Here is a 20,506-nt window from a genome sequence, read left to right as displayed (position 1 = left end):
AAGGAGGCTTTCATTAATCAAGCTATTGAGTACAGGAGTCAAGAAGTTATGATGTATCTCTATAGAACTCTGGTTAGGCCGCATTTAGAATATTGCATACAATTCTGGTCACCTCACTACAGGAAGGAGGTCGAGGCTTTGGAGAGGGTGCAGACGAGGTTTACTAGGATGCTGCCTGGACTAGAGGGCATGTGCTATCAGGAGAGGCTGGACAAACTTGGGCTCTTTTCTCTGGAGAGGTGGAGGCTGAGGGGTGAACTGTTGGAAATGTATAAAATTATGAGGGGCATAGATAGGGTAGACAAGCAATATCTTTTTCCCATTATTGAGCAATCCATTATGAGAGGGCATGCATTTAAGGTGAGAGGGGATAGGTTCAGAACAGATGTGAGGGGCATGTTTTTTACTCAGAGAGTGGTGGATTCCTGGAATGCGTTGCCTGATAGAGTGATGGAAGCAAATTCATTGGGGGCTTTTAAGAGGGGCTTGCATGGGCACATGAATGAGAGGAAAATGGAAGGATATGGGATTTCTGCAGGTAGAAGGAATTAGCTATGTCGGCACAACATTGTGGGCCGAAGGGCCTGTTCTGTGCTGTACTCTTCTATGTTCTATGTAAACTGTATGTGCCCTAAATTCGGGGAGTCCCTCCTATATCTGTTGATTTCTCCCTCCTGTTAGATTCCCCGCCCCCCACCCAAACCCCACAACTTTGGTCATTTTTTGTCGCATGTTCTAATATCTCCCATGTGCCTTGGTTTGCTAATCGCTCCCATGGGACATTTGGCTGCATCAAAGGCATAAACTGAACTGTTGAAATGCGGGGGGGGGGGGGGGGGGGGTGGTGGTAGTAGAGAATTCCTACCATGAAAGACTGCGGGAGTAGGTGAAAATTAATGCAAGGGGAAATAGTGGGAAAAGAGAGGTCAGAATTGGATAATGGGGTGATGAGATAATTGAGGGGGTAATGGGAGATTAAAGGAGTGGGAAAAGAGGGACTAAGGAAGTAATCGGGAGTGAGGGAGGAGTGGGTGGAGGATTGAGGAAGGGAGCAACAAGGGATTGAGATGGGGATTAAGGAAGGGAACAAGGATGGATTGAGATGGGAATAGGGATTGAGGGAGGGGGCAATGGGAATTGAGGGAGGATTCGATGTGGGATTCAGGTGGGAATGAGGAATGAGGGAGTAGGCCAGAAGGATTGAGATGGGAATGGGGATTGTGAAGGAGCAATGGGAATGAGGATTGAGGGAGGGGAATGGGAATCGAGGGAGGAGACAATGGGAATTGAGATCGAAATTGGAATATCGGGGGCAATGGGAATAGAGATGGAAATTAGAATGGGGGCAATGGGAATTGAGGGAGGATTCGATGCGGGATTCAGGTGGGAATGAGGAATGAGGGAGTAGGGATTGAGATGAATGGGGATTGTGAGGGGGGCCATGGGGGGAATTGAGAGATGAAAGCTGTCATTCCCGCCATCGCCACTGGGAGGCGGGGCCGGGGCCGGGGCTTCGGGTTTGCGGCGAAGCCGAGGCCTGAAGTAGCGGAGGGCAACCGGCCCCCTACCCGGCGCAGGGAAGCCCCCTCACCCTCCTCCCTCCGATGCGATGAGGCCTGCGTGTTGCCCCGGGATGTGCCCGGAGCGGGAGTGGTCCGAGCGCCAGAAGCAGGGCCGGCTGCACCGGCTGGAGCTGGCGACGGGCGCAGCGGTGAAGGAGTGGAGGCGGCCGGCGGCAGGCTGCGAGGCGGCGGCGCCGGAGGAGCTGCGGCCGCCCGCCGTGCTGCTGCAGACCATGCGGCACCTGGTGGAGCGGGTGGTGCCGCGGGCCGAGCCCGGCCACGGCCCCGAGGCCGAGCCCTGGCCCCTGGTCCACGACTTCGTGGTGGACCGGCTCCGCAGCGTCCGCCAGGACTTGGCCGCCCAGCGGCTCGGGGGCCGCCCGGCCGCCGCCATCCTCGAGCAGAGCCTCCGCTTCTTGCTCGCCGGCCCGTTCTGGCTCGGCCGCCCGCCGCCCTGCGACCCCCGGCCCAGGGAACCCGGCTCCATTGACGCCCAGGTCCGAGAGTGCTTCAGCCGCCTACTCGCCATCTACAGCGAGGGGGAGCATGAGAACCGGGCGGAGTTCCAGGCCCTCGCACTGCTCTACGACTTGGGTACGTGGAGGACTGGAGGAGGAGGAGGAGGAGGAGGAGGGGGGCGGGGGTCATAGAACCATACAGCACAGAAACAGGCCCTTCGGCCCATCTGGTCCATGCCGACCAAGATGCCCATCCCATTTGACCGCGTATGGCCCATAACCTTCTAAACTTTTCCCAACACACTTTACCTATCCAACTGTCTTTTAAAAGTTGTTATTGTAGCTACCTCAACCACTTCCTCTGACAGCTCATTCAGTTTGGGTACCACATGCTGTGTAAACAAAAAGTTACCCAAGTTCCTAGTAAATCTTTCCCCTCTCATCTTAAGCCTATGTCCTCTAGTTCTTGATACCCCAACCCTGGGAAAAACACTGAGTGCATTCACCCTATCTATACCCCTCATGATTTTATACATGTGACTAACAAAGAAATCTTATCTCTGTAAGATCACCTCTCAGGAAAAACGCCCTAGCCTGTCCAAACTCTCCCTATAACTCAGTCTCTTGAGTCCTGGCAACATCCTTGCAAATCTTTTCTGCATTCTTTCTAGTTTAATAACATCTTTTATAATAGCAGGGTGACTAAAGCTGAGCACAATAATCCAAGTGCGGCCTCACCAGTGTCTTGTACAAGTGCACCATAACCTCCCAACTTCTCTCCTCAGTGCCTTGATTGATGGCCAATGTGCCAAAAGCCTTCTTCACCATCCTGTCTACCTGTGACTCCGCTTTCAAGGAACCATTTATCTGAACTCCAAGGTCCCTCTGTTCTACAACACTCCCCATGGTCATACCATTCACTGTGAAAGTCTTACCCGGATTTGGCTTTCCAAAATGCAACACTTCACACTTATCTGAATTAAACTCCATTTGCCATTCCTCGGCCCACTTACCCAGCTGATCAAGATCCCCCTGTATTTCTTGATAACCTTCTTATGACAAACAATAATGGGCCCAGCACTAACCCCTGTGGCACACCACTAGTCACGGCCTCCAGTCCGAGAAACAACCTTGCACCATCACCCTCTGCTTCCTACCATCGAGCCAATTGTGTATCCAGTTAGCCAGCTTTCCCTGGATTCCATGCGATCTAACCTTCCAGAGCAGCCTACCATGTGGAACCTATCAAAGGCCTTACTGAAGTCCATATAGACCATACCTACCGCCCTGCCCTCATCGACCTTCTTGGTCACGTCATCAAAAAACACAATAAAGTTCATAAGACAGGACCTCCCATGCACAAAGCTATGCTGACTACCCCTAATCAACCCCTGTCTTTCCAAATGCATGCATATCTTATCCCTCAGAATCCTCTCCAGTAACTTACCGACGACAGATGTTAGGCTTACTGGTCTATAGTTCCCAGGTTTTTCTTTGCAAATCTTCTTAAATAAAGGCACAACACTCACTGCCCTCCAGTCTTCCGGCACCTCACCTGTGGCTAATGATGATGCAAATGTCTCAGCCAGGGCAACCGCAATTTCTTCTCTAGCCTCCCACAGGATATACCTGGTCAGGCCCTGGAGATTTGTGTACCTTCCTACATTTTAAGACATCCAGCAACTCTTCTACTGTAATACAGACTATTCCAAGACATCCCCATTAACTTTCCCTAGTTACCAAGTCTTTGTCTTTCTTTGTGATAAAAAGAGAAGAAATATTTATTGAGGACCTTGCCCATCTCCTGCAGCCCTACACATGGATGTCCACTTTGGTTTTTGAGGGGCCCTATTCTCTCCCTGGTTACTCTTTTTTTCCTTAATATACTTATAAAATCTCTTTGGATTCTCCTTAATCTTTGCCAAAACTATCTCATGCCCCCTTTTTGCCCTCCTGATTTCCTTCTTGAATACACTCCTGTAGCCCCTATACTCCTCCATGGATTCACTTGATCCCAGCTGCCTGTACCTGATCCATATCTCCCTCTTTTTCCTGGCCAGGGCTTCAATATCTCTTGTTATCCAGGGCTCCCTACTCTTGCCAGCCTTGCCCTTCATTCTAACAGGAACATGCAGACCTTGAGCTCTCACTATCTCACTTTTAAAAGCCTCCCACTTGCCAGAGGTCCTTTTGCCTACAAACAACCTACTCCAATCAACTTTTTCAAGCTCCTGTCTCATACCTTCAAAATTTGCCTTGCCTCAATTTAGAACTTGAACCCGTGGACCAGTTCTGTCCCTTTCCATAACTATTTTAAAACTAATAGAGCTATGGTCACTGATCCCAAAGTGCTTCCACAATCTTCCTGCATTTTTGTTCCTCTAATTCCTGTTGACTATTTGGGGGCCTATAATACAACCCCAAGGTGATCATCCCCTTCTTATTTCTCAGCGCCACCTATAAAGCCTCACTGGATCATTCTTCAGTAATTTCATCTCTGACTACTGCTGTGTTGTTCCCCTTAATCAAAAATGCACCCCCCTCTGTGTTGGGGGTGTTGAGAGGGGAGGGGGTGGGGTTTGTGGAGGGAGGAGCGGGTGGGGGGTTGTGGAGGGGGGTGAAGGCTGCGGAGAGGTGGGGGGGTTGTGGGGAGAGGAGGGGATGGGGTGGGGTGTGGGGAGGAGGTGGGGTTTTGTGTGAAGAAGGGAGCTGGTCAATGTGGAGGGAGAGGCGAGGAAGGGAGAATGAAAATCAAATTTAAAAAAAATCAGATGCAGGAAACATTCAGCAGGTCAGGCAGCATCTGTGGAGAGAGAAACAGGTAATGTTTCAGGTTGAAGACCCTTCAGCAGAACTGAGAGTGGTTGGATGGGTGGAAGCAGTAGTGTCATGGAGAGAGGGGGAGGGATTGAGAGGATGGTCAGGGGTGAAGGGGAGGGGTTGGTGGGATGGTGAGGGGTTGGTGGGAGAGATGTGAGCCCAGACTCCCTCTTGTGCAGCGAGCACAGACTCTGTCTTGCGTCCCCAGGATCGGATGCAGCCTACCATCGTGCCTTGCAATTGCCTGCCCACATCAAAGACTCGCCCGAGATGAAGATGGCGTTTACCATTAACCAGGCTTTGGCTGAGGGGAACTATGTGCGCTGCCTGCGTGTGGTGCGTCGCCTGCCTTTCCTGGAGAGCTGCGCCGTTTACCGACACATCCCAATGCTCCGGCACAGACTGCTCCGTGCATTTAGCCACGGCTACAGTTGCAGCAACTGCCGCTACCCTCTCCAGACCCTGGCGGAGCTGCTGGCTGTGGACTCTCAGGACATAGCCACCGACCTTTGCCAGCGACACGGCCAACAGGTGACAGGTAACTCGGTGTGTTTCCAGAAGAGCAGCTACAAGGACCCTGACACCAATCCCGGGCTCGAAGAGCTGGAACTGGTGATCAAAAAGCAAGGAGATAAGACAAGGTCAAACATCATCCGAGGCCACAAAATGACAGCAACTGAGCTTTGAGTAAGCAGAGCTCTTCACCTTTTGAGAAAGCCTTTTGATCAACCCTGGACACAGAGGGTCATCCAGATGGTCTAATGGCTGTAGGCATCCAATCTTTTACTATGAAGATCCTACTGGGGGTGGTAACGGAGGATGTTACAGTCAGGTGAACTTTGCTAAACCTAGACTGACTAGTCCGAGGGTTGCTCTCTCAGCTCTAGGACTGCATAAAGGAAACTCGCTCTGCATCTAACTTGTGCTGTTCATCTGCTGGGTGCATTATTGTAGATGGAACTTTAGTTTCTATCCAACCCTGATCAGTATATACTATATTTGAGAGATGTTTGATGGGACAGTGCAGAGCGACCTTTCCTCCGCATCTAACTCAAGTTGTCCCTTGCTGGAGGTATTTGACTGCGTATCTGAATTGTACCATACCTGGCCTGGGAGTGTTTGGTGCTGGCTGAAGTAGGATGTGCTTTTTTTTTTCCGTGCTGTTATCTCCACCTTGACCAGATGCCAGGACGTTTGCTTGTTTTTGTGGGATGTGGGCTCTTATTGTCCACTAATTAGCTGGACTCATTCTCTGAGTGTGCAGCTCCCTTGAGAAGTGAAGCAGATTGGTTGCCATGTGTGTACTTCCCTCTATCTCCAATCCCACTCTCTATCTTCCCTCCCACTCTCTATCTCCCCTCCCACTCTCTATCTCCCCATAATTTACTATCCCTCTAACAGCTTTCCCTGTTGTAACAAGTTTTGTGTCATTCTATTTGTAAAGAATTGTATATTAAAGATATTTTCAATTAACATTTGTTTCTTTTGCTGTATTCTGTGATGTTAATAATGAAAACCAACCCCTCTGCTTGCCAAGGCTGCCTCTTGAAAATTGATCTGGAGATGAAAACGAACAAAAATAGAAAATGCATGGCACAGTGACACAGCTGATAGAGCTGCTGCCTCACAGCTCCAGCGACCCAGGTAAAATCCCGACCTCCGGTGTTGTGTGGAGTTTGCATGTTCTCCCTGTGACTGCATGGGTTTCCTTCAGGTGCTCAGATTTTCTCTTACATTCCAAAAATGTGCGGATTGCTGGAAATCACCCCTAGTGTGTAGGTGAGTGGGAGAATCGGGAGTGGGGGCAGTTGATGGGAATGTGGGGAGAACAAAATGGATTAGAGCAAAAATGGATGCTTGATGGTTGGTGTAGATTCAATGAGTTGAAGAACCTGTTTCTGTGCTCTGTGACTCTGTGAAAAGATTCTTACGTCCTGGGAACAACTGAGTATTTGACAACTGATGAAGTACTTTAGTGGTGTAGTCCCTGTAGAAATCTAGAAAATACAACACTAACTTTTCAGAGAATAGAATTATGGAAAATTTACAATGTAGGAGGCCATTTGGAACATAGTAACTGTGCTGGTCAAGAAAGAGCTGGTTCAGCCTAATCTGCCTTCCCACATTAGGTCTGTAGCCCTGCAGGTCATAGCTCTTCAAGTACACCGCAGAATGTGGTCAAATGCTTTTTAGGTGCCAACACCACCTTTTCAGGCAGAGAGTGTCAGACCCTTACTACCCTCTGGATAAAAAGATGTTTCCTCATTTCCCCTCTAATCCTACCAATTACCTTAAACCTATGGCTCTTGCTTTTTGACCCCTCTGCTACTGAAAATAGGTCCAGGCCCTTCTTAGTGTTCCATATCTTGGCCATCACTGTTGCAAAGAAATTCACTTTGCCTCTTTCCTACATAGCTACAATTTTCCTGTCCCAGCAACATCTTCATAAATCTCCACTGCACTCTCTCCAGTGCAGTTTTCTGTGATGTGGTATGCAGTATTCAAGTTCAATTTGTCTAGTGTTGCATGCAGTTCCAGCACAACCTCCCTGCTAATAAAAGGATAGTACTCCATTTTCTTTTTCAATTACATTATTGACTTGGCCTGTTAATTTAAGGATATTTACGCAGACACTCCAACGTCCCCTGTTCCTCCACACTATTCAGTATTCTCCCATTTATTGTATATTCCATGTTGCATCTCCCCAAATGGATTATTTCACACTCCTGGATTAAGTTTCATTTGCTATTTTTGTTTGGTCAGCTGACCAGACCATCCGCACCTACCTGGAAGCTTTCTTTTCACAGTCACCCATGTGGCCAATTTTTTATGTCATCTGCAAACTTGTTTATTGAGTCCCCAACAGTTAGATCTAAATCAATACATTACAAATACTGAGGGATTCAGTACTCCATCCCTGTGCGCCTTACATTCACAAAATCACCCAGTAATCATTACTTTAGCATCCTGCCACTGAGCTGATTTTGGATCCAATTTGACCTCTCTCCGGAATTCTGTGGGTTTTTACCTTTGTGACCCTTTCAAAAGCCCTGGCAAAATCCATGTAGAGTACATCAAACACTCTGCCCTCATTGACCATCCTTAATACCTTCTCAAAGAATTCAATCTGGTCAGCAAACATAACCCTTCCTTAACAAATCCATACTGACTGTTCTGATTAATCTCTGCCTTTCTAAAGAAGGTTTCTACTGGCCATTAGAATGGATTCTACGTCAAGATCCCACAAACATAAATGTGAACACAAGTAGGAAATATGGCACTCAATGCGTCATTCAGCCTAACCATTCCATTCAGCTGTTTGTTCTCTGCTCAAACCTTCGCTAATCTTTCCTCAGACAATTCTATCAGCATAACCCAATATTCCCTTATCTCACATCTGATCAATTCCCAGCTAAATATTCTCAAGTTCTTCAGAGAAACCCCTCTGCTGGTCCACAGAAGTCATCATAGAGGCTGTGCACCTGGTGGAAGAAGTGCCTAGTCAATGCACATCATCTCAATGTGTGCCTCACATACAGGTATCTCTGCAGGGTCCAACGGTGGAGAATCACAGCCTGGGTGTGCACACACACCGGTGGCCCAATACTGCCCCCAGTTGGGAGAACCCAAACTGCAGCAGAGGACCAGTGTTTCCTCTTGTCCCCAAGGCCCAAGGACCAAGAAGTGAGATTAATCTAAAGTCAATTTCTTGACTGTCATGGATATGATGGACTGAATGACCTCATTATGTGCAGTAAATGCCTGTGTATAAGTCGGTGAGCTTCCTCTGTACCTTGGCAACAAAAGAAGGGGAGGATTAAAGTGACCAACTGGTTCCACAGCATAAAGCTACCAGTTGATTCCTGACCAATGCTCAGCCCCTGTCATACAACATTTGGAGCAATCCTGTCCACCTTTAGGTAGCTGGTGACTTTAGCCTCCATGTCTTGCCAATCACCACAATGCTTCCTTGGCAAAGCTCAAATGGATTCCCAGATAGAGGAAGTCTGTGGTGTTCCAAGCAAAGAGCCTGAGCTCCAACAGAAGGGCATCCGTCCACCACTGACACACCCGGTTAATCTTGGTGGAGGATTCAGCAGAAAAATCCACTAACATTTGCACATCCTCTTCAAGTCAATGGGATTTGCTCCCATGAGCAGCAGTGTATATTTGAGCAACAAAGAATCTACTGGAGGAACTTGGTGGACTGAGCAGTATCTTTGGGAGGAGAGAAATTGTTGACATTCTGGGGTCGAAACCCTGCATTTAGGGCTCCTGATGAGGACTCCTGATGCAGGGTTTTGAGCTGATACATCGCCCCACAGGTACTGCTCAACCCCACTGAGTTCCTCCAGCAGGTTATTTGTTGCTCCGGATTCCAGCATCTGCAGACTCTTGTGTCTCCAATATATCATTAATGCAAGCTGACAGGCTGATGTCCATACCTGGCTCCTGTGGATGGTCCCATCCACCTCCTTCTAAGGGAGCACGGGAATGGCATCATGCTAATGGAGTATAATTGTCCTGACATGGAAAACTCTGCCAAAATGTGACAGTGTACAGAAATGGAACTACATTCAGACAATGCAGGAAATAGCAGGTTTGGCAGCATCTGTGGAGAGACAAACAGAGCCAACGTTCCAGGACATTCTCCCTCTCCACAAATGCTGTGTGCCTTGCAGAGTGTTTCCAACATTATATGCTTTCATTGCTGATTCCCAGCACCTGCAGATATTTTGCTTTTCGATTATTACAGAAATTGAATCCAGGTGACAAAATGCATCCTCACCCCAAATGCACTTCATTCTAAAGATGATTTCATGTTCACCTTGTTTAAAAACCTCTTATTTAGGAAGAGGAAGATAAATGCCAAACCAGTTTCTTGGGGGAGATGGATGAAGTTACAGACTAGACGGATGTTCTCTCTGGATCCATGAGTGGGAAATCTTTTTTTGGCTCCATACAGGGTAAGGAACAGCAGAATAGTGGTTAAATTACTGGACTAGTAATCCAAAACTCTTGGCAGACTATCAAATCCCATAATGATTATTGTAGAAGTTAGATTGAATAACCTTGGAATTAAATCAAAGAATTATCTCATTAATGGTGACTAATATCCTTCCTTCAGGGATGGAATTCTGTGCTTACCGGTCTGGCTTATATGTGTTTTTGGATTCATAGCAATGTAGTTGATGATTAACTACCTTCAGCAAGTTAATCAATTGTATCAAAATTGCCACATTAAACCAGAAGTACCTTCACCAGAATAACCGCAGTAAGTCAAGAACGCAGATCATCACCACCTTCTCAAAGGCAATTAGGACTTGCCAGCCACATCCACCCACATTCCACAAAGTGACCACATGCTTTATCTACCCAGCTAGTTGTATCCACAAAATACTCTCTTGGATCTGTCAAACTTACTTTTTTTAATAAAACCACATTGATTCTGTCTATTATCATGATTTTCTAAATGCCTGATTACTATGTCCTGAGTAATGGATACTGTAAATTTTGCCCAAAAAAGTGCAGATGCTTGAAGTTCTAGTATAAAAACAAAAATTGCTGGAAATACTCAGCAGGTCATTCGGCATGTGTGAAGAGAAAAACAGAGCTGTGATTTCAGATTGTTGGTCTTTCATGAGAACTAGGAAAAAATAGAAAATTAACACAGAGAAAACAAAGAAATGACAGGGTAAAGACCAAGAGAGACAAATAACACACTATGGCCAAGAGTGGGTGGTAAAGGTGGCCGGACTGTCTGGATGAGGTGTAAATAGAGGGAAAAATGGACAAACAAATGAAGCCTGAACTGTGGAATACAGAGTACAGCTTCTGCTGGAAATTTGAAAGAAATGAGAATGGTGAGAAAGCCCAGGCAGTGTTTGTGGAAAGAGGCAAAGAGCATTACAAGTTGATGACTTTATTTCAGAACTGGCCAGTTCTGCGACAAACTGGAAGGACTGGTTATCACTGCTGAGTCTAAATACCAGAACTCCCTACCCAAGGATGTTGTGAGAATATCTTCACCAGAAGGACCACCATGGTTCAAGAAGGTGGCTCACCAGCACCTTCCCAAAATAAGTTACAGATGGACAATAAATGCTGACCTTCACCGTGATGCCCAGGTCTGGAAAATAAAAGAAGAAAGAAAAATCTTGGAATTTTTGAATTCAACACTGAATCCCAAGGATACTAGATGGCCTGGACATTTTCCACACTTATACTTTCACCCCCCTCCTCCCACCCAGAGATAGGATCGGGTTTTTCTTATCCTCCCCTTCCACTTCATGAGCCTCCACATTCAATGGACCACTCTCCACAGTTTCCTCCACATTCACTGAGGTACTAGCATCAGGCATGTCTTCCTGTCTCCTCCTCTTTCAGCATTCTAAAGGGACGATTTCTCTGCAGTTCCTTGTTCACACTTCCATCTTCACCAACATGGCACCTTCCTATGCTATTGCGACATCTGCCCCTTTGTCTCTTCCTTTCACACTTTCCAGGGAACCAAACACCCCTTCTAAGTGAAGCAGCAATTCACTTGCACTTCTTCCAGTTGCATTACATTGCATTCGGTGCTCATGATGTGGTCTCCTCTGCACTGGAGGTTAAAAAAATCACCTTGCAGAACACCTCTGCTCTTACATTGATAATGGTGCAGGGGACCATTTGGTCCATTGGGTCCATGTCAGTTCCCGTGGGAGCAGTCCCATTATTCCCATTCCATTCTCCTTATTTCCCTGTGCCCCTGCAACAACTTCCCTTTGGTTCTTTTTTTGCCGTTAATATGGAGTTAAGGTAACCGAGTGAAGATAACTGAATGATTGAACAGTCTCAAGGGCTGAATGCGCTAACAGTTTTTGACCAGTTTTTGTTTTATTTGCGCTGTTGGGTGAACAGGTGAAAGAAATGTTACAGATTGAATCTTAGAATGAAATTCACGTTTGCATTTTTATTTCTTCGAGCAACTTCATATTACAAACACTCCCGGTATATTGGTCAAAACCCCACCTGCTGCCTGAATTTGGTGCCTGCAGTCTCCACCACCCGGAATTTTTACCGGAGTGGGAACCACATTCAAATGTATGAGATCGCCGTTTAAACAGGTGGGTCCAACAGCAGACACCACCGAGCAGCGCTATTCCCGTAGTTACCAGTTGGTGGGGCTGTCTCTCCAGGAACCGTACAACCAGCCGGAGGAGCCTTGTGCCAGCTATGCTGTTCAGTCAGATCACGGCTGATCTTTTACCTCAGCGCCACTTTTCTGCGCTAACCCCATATCCCTTGAATCCCTTAGTATTCAAAGATCAATCTGTCTTTAACAAGCTCAGCGACTAAAGCCCTCTTTGGGTAGAGGATCCTAACAATTCAAACCCCTCATTTTACTCCTGAATGGCTGCCCTTTTATTTTGTGACTCTAAAGCTTGATTCAAGCCAGTCTAACCTTTATTGCATGGGTACTTGAGTAAAAGAGTAGGAGCACACCTGGAGTATTGTGTACTTGCTGTGGAAGGAGTGCAGCATAAGATGCACAGGCTGGCTCCTGCGATGGCAGGTCTGACGTATGAGAAAAGATTGAGTAGGCCAGGCCTCTGTTCCCTGGAGCTTAGAAAAATGAGAGATGACCTCATTGAAACACATTAAATTCTTAGACAGTTTGACAGGGTGGATATGAGGAGAATGTTTCTCCCAGCTGCTGACACAGATCCAGGGTCGTGGTCTCAAAATAACAGCAAGATCATTGAGGGCTGAAATAACATATATTCATTCAAAGGTTTGTGGAATTCTCTACCCAGAGTGTTGTGCAGGGTCAATCATTGATTGCATTCAAAACCGAGATCAATAGACTTCAGTGTATTAGAAGAATTGAGAAATATAGGGATAGGGCAAGAAAATGGTGCTGAGATAGAAGATCCGCTATTGATCTTGCTGCATAGTGGAAGAAGCTTCCTGGGCTAAGTGGTCTACTCCCACCCTTATGCTTGTCCTAACATCATCCCTGCACCTACTCTGTTAAGTGCCATAGGAATTTTGTATGTTTTAATGAGATCATCTCTCATTCTTCTAAAAACTAGAGGGTCCTTAATCTCTCCTCATTCAGACCCTCCATCCTCTCCGAAGCTCCATTGTATCCTATCACATGTCCATCCTTACGTAGAGAGAACAAATCAGTACGTCTCAATAGGGCCTTATATGGTTGCAATAAGATACCTTTACTCATGTACCCAACTCCTCTTGTAATAAAAATATACAATTTGCTTTCCTAACTGCTTCCATTAACTACGCATTAATTTTCAGTGATTGAAGGGCACTCAGGTCCCTCTGAACACCAAGACTTTTCAATCTCTCACCATGAAAGAAACCTCTGACATTCCATCTATCACATCCTCACCCAGTCCCTTAGCTTGTCCATATCCAACCAAAGCTTCTCAGCTTTGTCACAACCCACACTGACATTCAACTTTGTCTCATCAGAAAATGTGGATATATTACATTTGGTCCCCTTATTCCAAATCATTGATATGGACTGTGAGCAGCTGAGGCTCCATCACCAATCACTGTGGCCCCCCTCTAATCACAGCTTCCCAGCTGGAAAATGACCCTACCCTCTGAAAGTTTTCTGTTTGTTAGCAAGTCCTCGATCTGCACCAGTCCCCAACTCCATGTGCATCAGTTTTGTTTAATTACCTTTTGTGTGGTACCTTACTGAAGGCCTTCTGAAAGTCCAAATACACCTCATCCCAACCACTGATGTCATGTTAACTGGTCTGTAGTTCCTTGTTTCCTCTCACCCTGAGTTCTTAAACAGCGTGATTACATGTATATTAACTTCCCATCTGTGGAAATTGTTCTAGAATCTATGGTAAGCTGATCCAGAAGGTACAAGGGATCCAAGGCAAGCTGGCTAATTGGATCCAAAATTAGCTTGGTGATACGAGGCAGAGGGTATTGGTGGAAGGAAACTTTTCTGATTGAAAGTCTGTGACTAGTGGTGTACTGCAGGTATTGGCAGCGGGACCCTTATTATTATGAACATGGATGTTAATCTAGAAGGTATGATTAGTAAATCTGCAAATGACATGAAAGTTGGTGGTGTTATGAATAGTGAAGAAGGTTGTCCAAGGCTACAGCAGGATATAAATCAGATGGAATGTTGACCAGATCCTTGGCAGATGGAATTTAACCCAAAAAGTGCCAAGTAATGCATCTTGGGAAGTCAAATAAGGGTAGGACATATACAGTAAATGGTAGGGTGCTAAGGAATGTTGATGGTCTGAGGGACCTTGGGGTTCAAGTTCAGAGTTCCCTAAAAGTAGCAGCACAGGTAGATGGGAGGGGGGGAGGGGGAGGTGAAGAAGTTTGGGGTATAAGATTTGGGACATTATGTTAAAACTTTACAAAACACGAGTTAGACTGCACTTGGAGTATTGTATGCAGTTCTGGTCACCGCACTATAGGAAAGATATGGTTGCACTGAAGAGAGTGCAGGGGAGATTCACCATGTTGACTGGATTGGAAGACTTTAGTTATTGGGAAGAGATTGAATAGACCGGGTTTGTTTTGCCTGGAGCAAAGGAGGGTGAGCTCTATAAAATTATGAGGCATAGACAGAGTAGATAGTCAGAGACTAGTCACCTTAAATCTATACCCTCTTGTCTTAGACACACACACCATGAGAAAAAGATTTTTACTGTCTACTCTGTCTATCCCCCTCATAATTGTATTATCTCTCTGTCAGGTCGCACCTCAGTCTCCTCTGCTCCAGAAAAAACAAACTCAACCTATCCACTCTCCTTATAACTAAAATGCTCCAGTCCACACAAGACCCTGGTGAATCTCCTCTGCACACTCTCCAGCACAATTGCATCCTTAAATTGGTAGAAAGATTAGAGGGTAGATGAGGAAAAGTCTTTTTACCCAGCAGGTTGTGGAACTCAGTTGCTGAAAGGGTGGTAGAGGCAAAAACCCTCACCACATTTAAAAAGAATCTGAATGAACACTTGAAGAATCCTGACCTTCAGGACAATGGACCAAGTGCTGGAAGGTGGGATTAAGTGTTTTGTTTGACCTGAACAGACAGGATGGGCTGAATGGTCTTCTTCTGTATTGTAAATTTTCTTATAGAATAATTGCAGAAACCAGGTTTGTACTACCTGGAAACTGAAAGTTTAAGGGCTGATTTGGTCAAATTGTTTCAGATTTTAACAGGAACAATGTCAGCTGTGGCTCCATTTGAATGGGAATTTTCACGGGAAAATTGGATATCTACTTGGAGGAAAAGATGTGCATGGTTATGGAGACAGATTAGGTAGTGGGACTATCTGGGGAGTTCTTGCAAAGAGCTGGCACAGGCATAATGACTCGAATGGTGGGCAATAGTTACCTCAACAATGCCAATCTTAGGGCTGAGCTAGTCTGCAGATCTGCTTGCTGCAGATTCTGGGGTCAATATTTCTTCTCATAATAAACACCATCAAAATAAATTAGCTAGATTAAATGTTTAGTCAATTTTCGTGTTATCATGCTAGCTGGTGTTATTCTACACAGTGACTGTGGATGCTCTACATACAACTCATTACACATGGGACGTATAGAACTCTCACTCCTGGCCAGGTCTCCATTTATTTCTAAACTTCAGCTCTTCCAAAACTCCCTTGACTGCATCTTAACTCACACCAAGTCCTGATTGCCCATTACACCTCTGCTTATTGCCACACTGGATCCTGTTAAAGCAATGTCTCAATTCCAAAACTCTCATCCTTGCATTCAAAACTCTCCATGGTCTCTATCCCTCCCTAGCTCTGTAACCTCATCCAGAGCTCCATCTACTAAAGATCTCTGTGCTCCTCCAGTGCTGGCCTCAAGACAATCACTGAACTTAATCACTCCAGCAGTAACAGCCATTCCTTCAGATGTCAAGGTCATAAACTATGGAATTCCCTCCTTTCTGCTTCTCTTTCTTTAGGTGATCTATGATCAAGCCTAATTTCAACTTTGTCTCTGAATCAGTCTATTGCCTGACTTAAAGTGTTGTGTGAATAAAAATGGAGATAGTGCAGGAAAGTGGTACTGAGGTAATAGATCAGCCATGATCTCATTAAATGGTGGCACAGACACAGGGTGTTGATTGATCTACTCCTGCTCCTATTCTTTACATTGTTATAAAGACAAGTTACTGTTGTGTGGGCCCTGGGTGCAGCAGTATGATGGCAAAGCTACTGAGCTAATAATTTGGGAAAATGAGTTTAAATTCCACCACTACAGCTTGGAATTTAAATTCAGCTAATCTGGCATGAAAAGCAAGTAATGACCATGAATCCACTGGATTGTCACAAATCCCATCTGGGTCAATAATGTCCTGAGAAGGAAATCTGCTGCTTTTACCCAGTCTGGCCAATGTGGTTGACTCTTACCTGCCTTCTCATTAGTGATGGAAAATAAATGCCAAGATTGCCAGTACATTCATATCTTAGGACTGAATGCATTAAATGGATGGACTCAATCCCATCAATGTTAGCAAAATATCCAGAGGGGAATTAGGAGGAGAGTGGGGAGAATCTGGATTCACTGCCACAGGGAGAGGCTGAGGTGAACAACAGAGCCACATTTAAAGCAAAGTGGCATAAATATGAGAGAGAAATGAATGGTGGGAGAGAGTGGTTGGTGGTGGTTATGCACAGTTTCAAGGCCATAGCACAGAGCAGAGGGGTGGATTAACCTGCCTCCCTGTTGGACACAGCGCAGCAGCTGTTTCACCAGTTGAGCAGCAGGGGGAGACTCTGCCACATATGGGAGACTACCCCAGAATCTGAAATTCATACTTTAGATGTTCAACTTGCAAACAGAGCAGTGGAGCCGAAACAAAATGCTGCTTTAGGCAGAATAGATCATGGGCTGGGGGGGTGTTGTGTTCAGAGTGAGCGAAGGGCAAGTGGGAAGCCAAGGCCTCACTGGAGATGCTCCAGATGGGATATGATGTATTAGTGGAAAAAGAGAGGGGCAGTGAGCAGACTGTGTCATAGAGCACAAGGAGGATGAAAAGAAATTGTTGTCCTATTATTATGCAGTCCCTTGGAATTGAGGACAACTTGATTCCACTCTGGTTCTTTGGGTTTTGAGGTGAGTAATGAGGCCAATGTGGGAATGGCGGAGCGTTTCACAGATAGGGCAGGAGGAGCCTGATGGGTGGTTTTCGAGGTGGTTCACTCCATCCACCACTTACGCTGTGGGCTCCTGCAGCATGAGCTCAAGGTCCTCAGTGCCATCCAAGATACTCCTTCACTTTTTGAACAGTCATGGGGCAGGGATTCTCTGGTGTCAATGAGTTGTTGCATGTTTTCAAGGAGATTTTGTACACATTCTCTTATCCTTTCCTCTGTCCATCTGGCAGTCCCTTCCTGTATCAGGGAATGGGGTAACGTTTCTGCTTTGGGAATCTGGCATTGGGCATGTGAATGGCATGGCCTGCTCATTGGAAATAACTAGGGGTAACGGTGGAGATATTGTCCAGGGAGAGAATGCTGATTCTTATCCTTCTCATGGCCTTTGTCCCACATGAAAAGATTGTTGGTACCTTGGCAGAGAGACGATGGTGGAAGGTTGGTCAGGGGTTGGAGGAGTTGGAGCAGGCCTTGAGGAGCCAATCAGAAGCTGCAGGCTAGCAGAATCCCTGTGAACAGGGATTGAGTGGAGCCTGGGTTCTGAGAAGGGAGAAATGAAAGGTGATCTGAAGAGATTGAAGAGATGACAGAATGTGATTGAGATGGTAGAGGAGAAACAAATAAAAAGAAAAAAGGGGTGTGGACCAGAGAGATGGGCAGAGTAGGCAGTGAAGGGTAATCAGATTATATGGACATGCAAAAGATTAAGCATACCATATCCCAGTGAACGGCATCAGGGAGGGGGGAAACAAGAGGGAATATGAGGTTGTACAGAGATCTAACAGCAAGACACAAGGGCTGGAAAATTTCAGCATTAAGGGGAATTTGCACATATTGGGGTTATTTTCCTTGGAATGAAAGAGACTAAATGAGAGTGTGACCGCCTGCTTAAATTGTGAGTGTGAGCATGTGTGCCCACATGTGTGTGCTCTAAGTCTGTCAGCCGAGGCTCCAATCATCTTGGACCTCATCACCATTTGACCAAGAATTCACTTGGTCTAGTCTATGTGGTAACTGGTGAGCAATATGTCCTTGTTTAAAGAATTCATGCAGAGCACCTCCCACACCTCCCATCTAGAGTAGAAGCAAGTTACCCTCTAACTCAAGGGACCGCCTAAAGAGAAGTAGTAGCAGAACTAAGTGAATTAAAAATATGAGAGTCCTAGAAAGGGTGAAAAGGAAGGACCAAATTCCATAAGCAGAGAGGTGAATGATGTAGGGATTGTAGAAAAATTGGAGGATGTTGGAGGAATTTTCTTTCCCTCAGGCCAATGGGGGTGTGAAGCTCAGAGACCGAAAGGGCAGAGAAGGCAGAAACCTTCATCACGGTGAAAGGTTCCTGAATGAAAACTTCTTTAAATCTTCATTTTTAGGATCTAGGCATCACCGGCAAGGCCAGCAGTTATCACCCATTCTTAACGGCTCTTGAGAAGGTGATGTGAGCCACCTTTTACAACTGCTACAATTCTTCTGATGAAGGTAGTCTCACTGTTCTTTTGTGCTGGAAGTTCCATGATTTAGACCCAGCAACACTAAGGGATTGGTGATATATTTCCTAGCCAGAGTGGTGCACCACTTCAAGGGCAGGGTGTTCCCATGTACCTGCTGACTTCGTCCATCTTGGAGGAAGAGCTCACAGGTTTGGGAGGTGCTGTTGGAGTGCCTGGGTGAGTAACTGCAGTGCATTTTGTCGACGGTATATACTGCAGCCATTGCATGCTGTTGGGGGAGGGACTGAATGTTTGGGTAATTGATGGGTTGCCAATCTAGCGGGCTGCTTTGTCCTGGACAGTGACATCTTGAGAGATATTGGAACTGCAGTCATTCAGGGAAGTGGAGAGTATTCCATCAGTGCCTTGGAGATGGTAGAGAGGCTTTGGGGTGTCAGGAGGTGAGTCACCCTCTGCAGGACACCTAGTCTCTGACTTGCTCCTTTAGCCATGTTATTAACGTGGTCAAGTTAAGTTGTGTCATGTGACCTCCGGGATGTTGATAGTGAAGTACTCGGCACATACACGTGAATGTCAAGGATAGATAGCTAGACTTTCTTTTGTTGGAGGTAGTCATTGCCTTGTGAGGTGCGTGTTGCCTGTCTGTTAGTAGTCCCTGCCTGACTGTTGCCGAGAGTTTGCATGGGCTGCGCTTGCTGAGGATTTGACAATGGAATTGTCGAGCCCAGCTGGAACCTAAATAGTTGCCCATTTTTGGCTGGTATGGACAGGATGGGCCGAATGGCTCCTTTGTGTGCCACAACTTTATACGGTTCTTCTATGCTCACATTTTAAGCCTGGGGTGAAGCTGATCTGATTTCAGGGCTTGGGTGGGAGATGAAGCGGAGAGTTTTGTCTTCCAGAATTCCTGGTCTGCCCGTCCTGAGCCGGCAGAGAGGTAGAGGGCACATTCTTGGAGATTCTCCACTTGATCCGGGGGCTGGGGAGGGGTGGAGTGATATTGTGGGGCGCTGGGGAAGGTGGATCCCCCGGACCTGTCAGTGATCTGTTGAGGAAATTCGGTGTCTGATCCGCCCCTAGCGAAGGGACTGAGGTCGTGAGCTCCGACCCAGTTACGGCGCTGCGCTTGGAGTATCCCGCGGCGCAGCGAAGCCGCAGGAAATTCCCGGCGCTGTCATTTACTGAGCGGTTGTTAATTTCGTGTGGTGTAAAGTTGGCGGGTCTGGGGCGGGGGCGGGCCGGTATTTGCAGCCCACGGATGTCATTGGTGAAGAGAGTTGCGACTCTTGCCAAGTCAACCAATGCTGGCTCTCGCTGGGCAAAGGGATCGGTCCCGGGCACAGCCAACCGCACGGAACCAGAGAGACATTCGCAGAAACAAAAGCTTCTCCATCAAAGCAGAGCGGAGCCTGCAACTTTCTGGCAGGAATGCCTTGTCCCCACAGAGCGTGCGGGAAGCAACTGTGAGGGAGTAGCAGCCGGCCAGGCCGGGACCGTGAGTGAAAAACCTCCCCCAACTTTGATCCACGGAGGAAGAAGTTATTCCCCGGGAGGGGAGACGAAGTGGAGGTGCTCTGGGTTACGGGTTCACAGCTCTCGATGGCCCTCGGTGCCGTCTGAGCACACGGCAGTCTGGCCGCGTTTTAAACCGGTTTCATTTCCACCCGCGCCGTTCAACGGACTCTGGAAATGAGGCAGTTCAGCCGCTGCTGGTGGATTTTGGCCAATCTCGTGGGCTACTGTTGCCTCTCTCGGTGCCAACAAAGACAGTAAGTGTTTGTGAGCGAGTGTGTGAGAAAGTGTATGTGTGAGAATGTATGCCTGTTTGACAATGTGAGAGCGTGTGTATATGAGGGAGAAAGTGTGAGTGTGCAAATAAATGTGTGTGAATACTTGAGTGTGTGAATATGCGTGAGAAAGTGAGTGCATATGTAAGAAAGTGTGTATGACAAAGTATGCATGTGCGTGAGAAAGTGTGCGCAAGAAAATGTGTGTGAGAAAATGTGAGTGTGCATGTAAGGAAGAAAATGTGTATGTGGAAAGTGTGTCTC

The 20,506-nt window shown here is 46.6% G+C and overlaps 2 protein-coding genes across 2 annotated transcripts in view; both read left to right on the top strand.

Annotated features, from left to right (window-relative positions):
- Positions 1–1,520: 1,520 nt before the first annotated feature.
- sac3d1 (SAC3 domain containing 1) lies at positions 1,521–6,242 on the top strand. The gene is made up of 2 exons (XM_052038007.1): positions 1,521–2,156; positions 5,049–6,242. Exons 1-2 carry the CDS (start codon positions 1,610–1,612, stop codon positions 5,525–5,527), a joined length of 1,026 nt encoding a protein of 341 aa, XP_051893967.1. The 5' UTR covers positions 1,521–1,609; the 3' UTR covers positions 5,528–6,242.
- Positions 6,243–19,773: 13,531 nt separating this feature from the next.
- The window catches only part of cpamd8 (C3 and PZP like alpha-2-macroglobulin domain containing 8), a 78,686-nt gene continuing 77,953 nt past the window's right edge, over positions 19,774–20,506 (top strand). The window contains 1 exon segment of the mRNA XM_052037784.1: positions 19,774–20,224. Within this exon segment, the coding sequence (XP_051893744.1) occupies positions 20,145–20,224 (80 nt within the window). The 5' untranslated portion in view covers positions 19,774–20,144.

Source organism: Pristis pectinata, chromosome 24, assembly GCF_009764475.1.
Source record: "Pristis pectinata isolate sPriPec2 chromosome 24, sPriPec2.1.pri, whole genome shotgun sequence".
Taxonomy (NCBI): domain Eukaryota; kingdom Metazoa; phylum Chordata; class Chondrichthyes; order Rhinopristiformes; family Pristidae; genus Pristis; species Pristis pectinata.
This window is presented reverse-complemented; position numbering and strand designations above follow the sequence as displayed.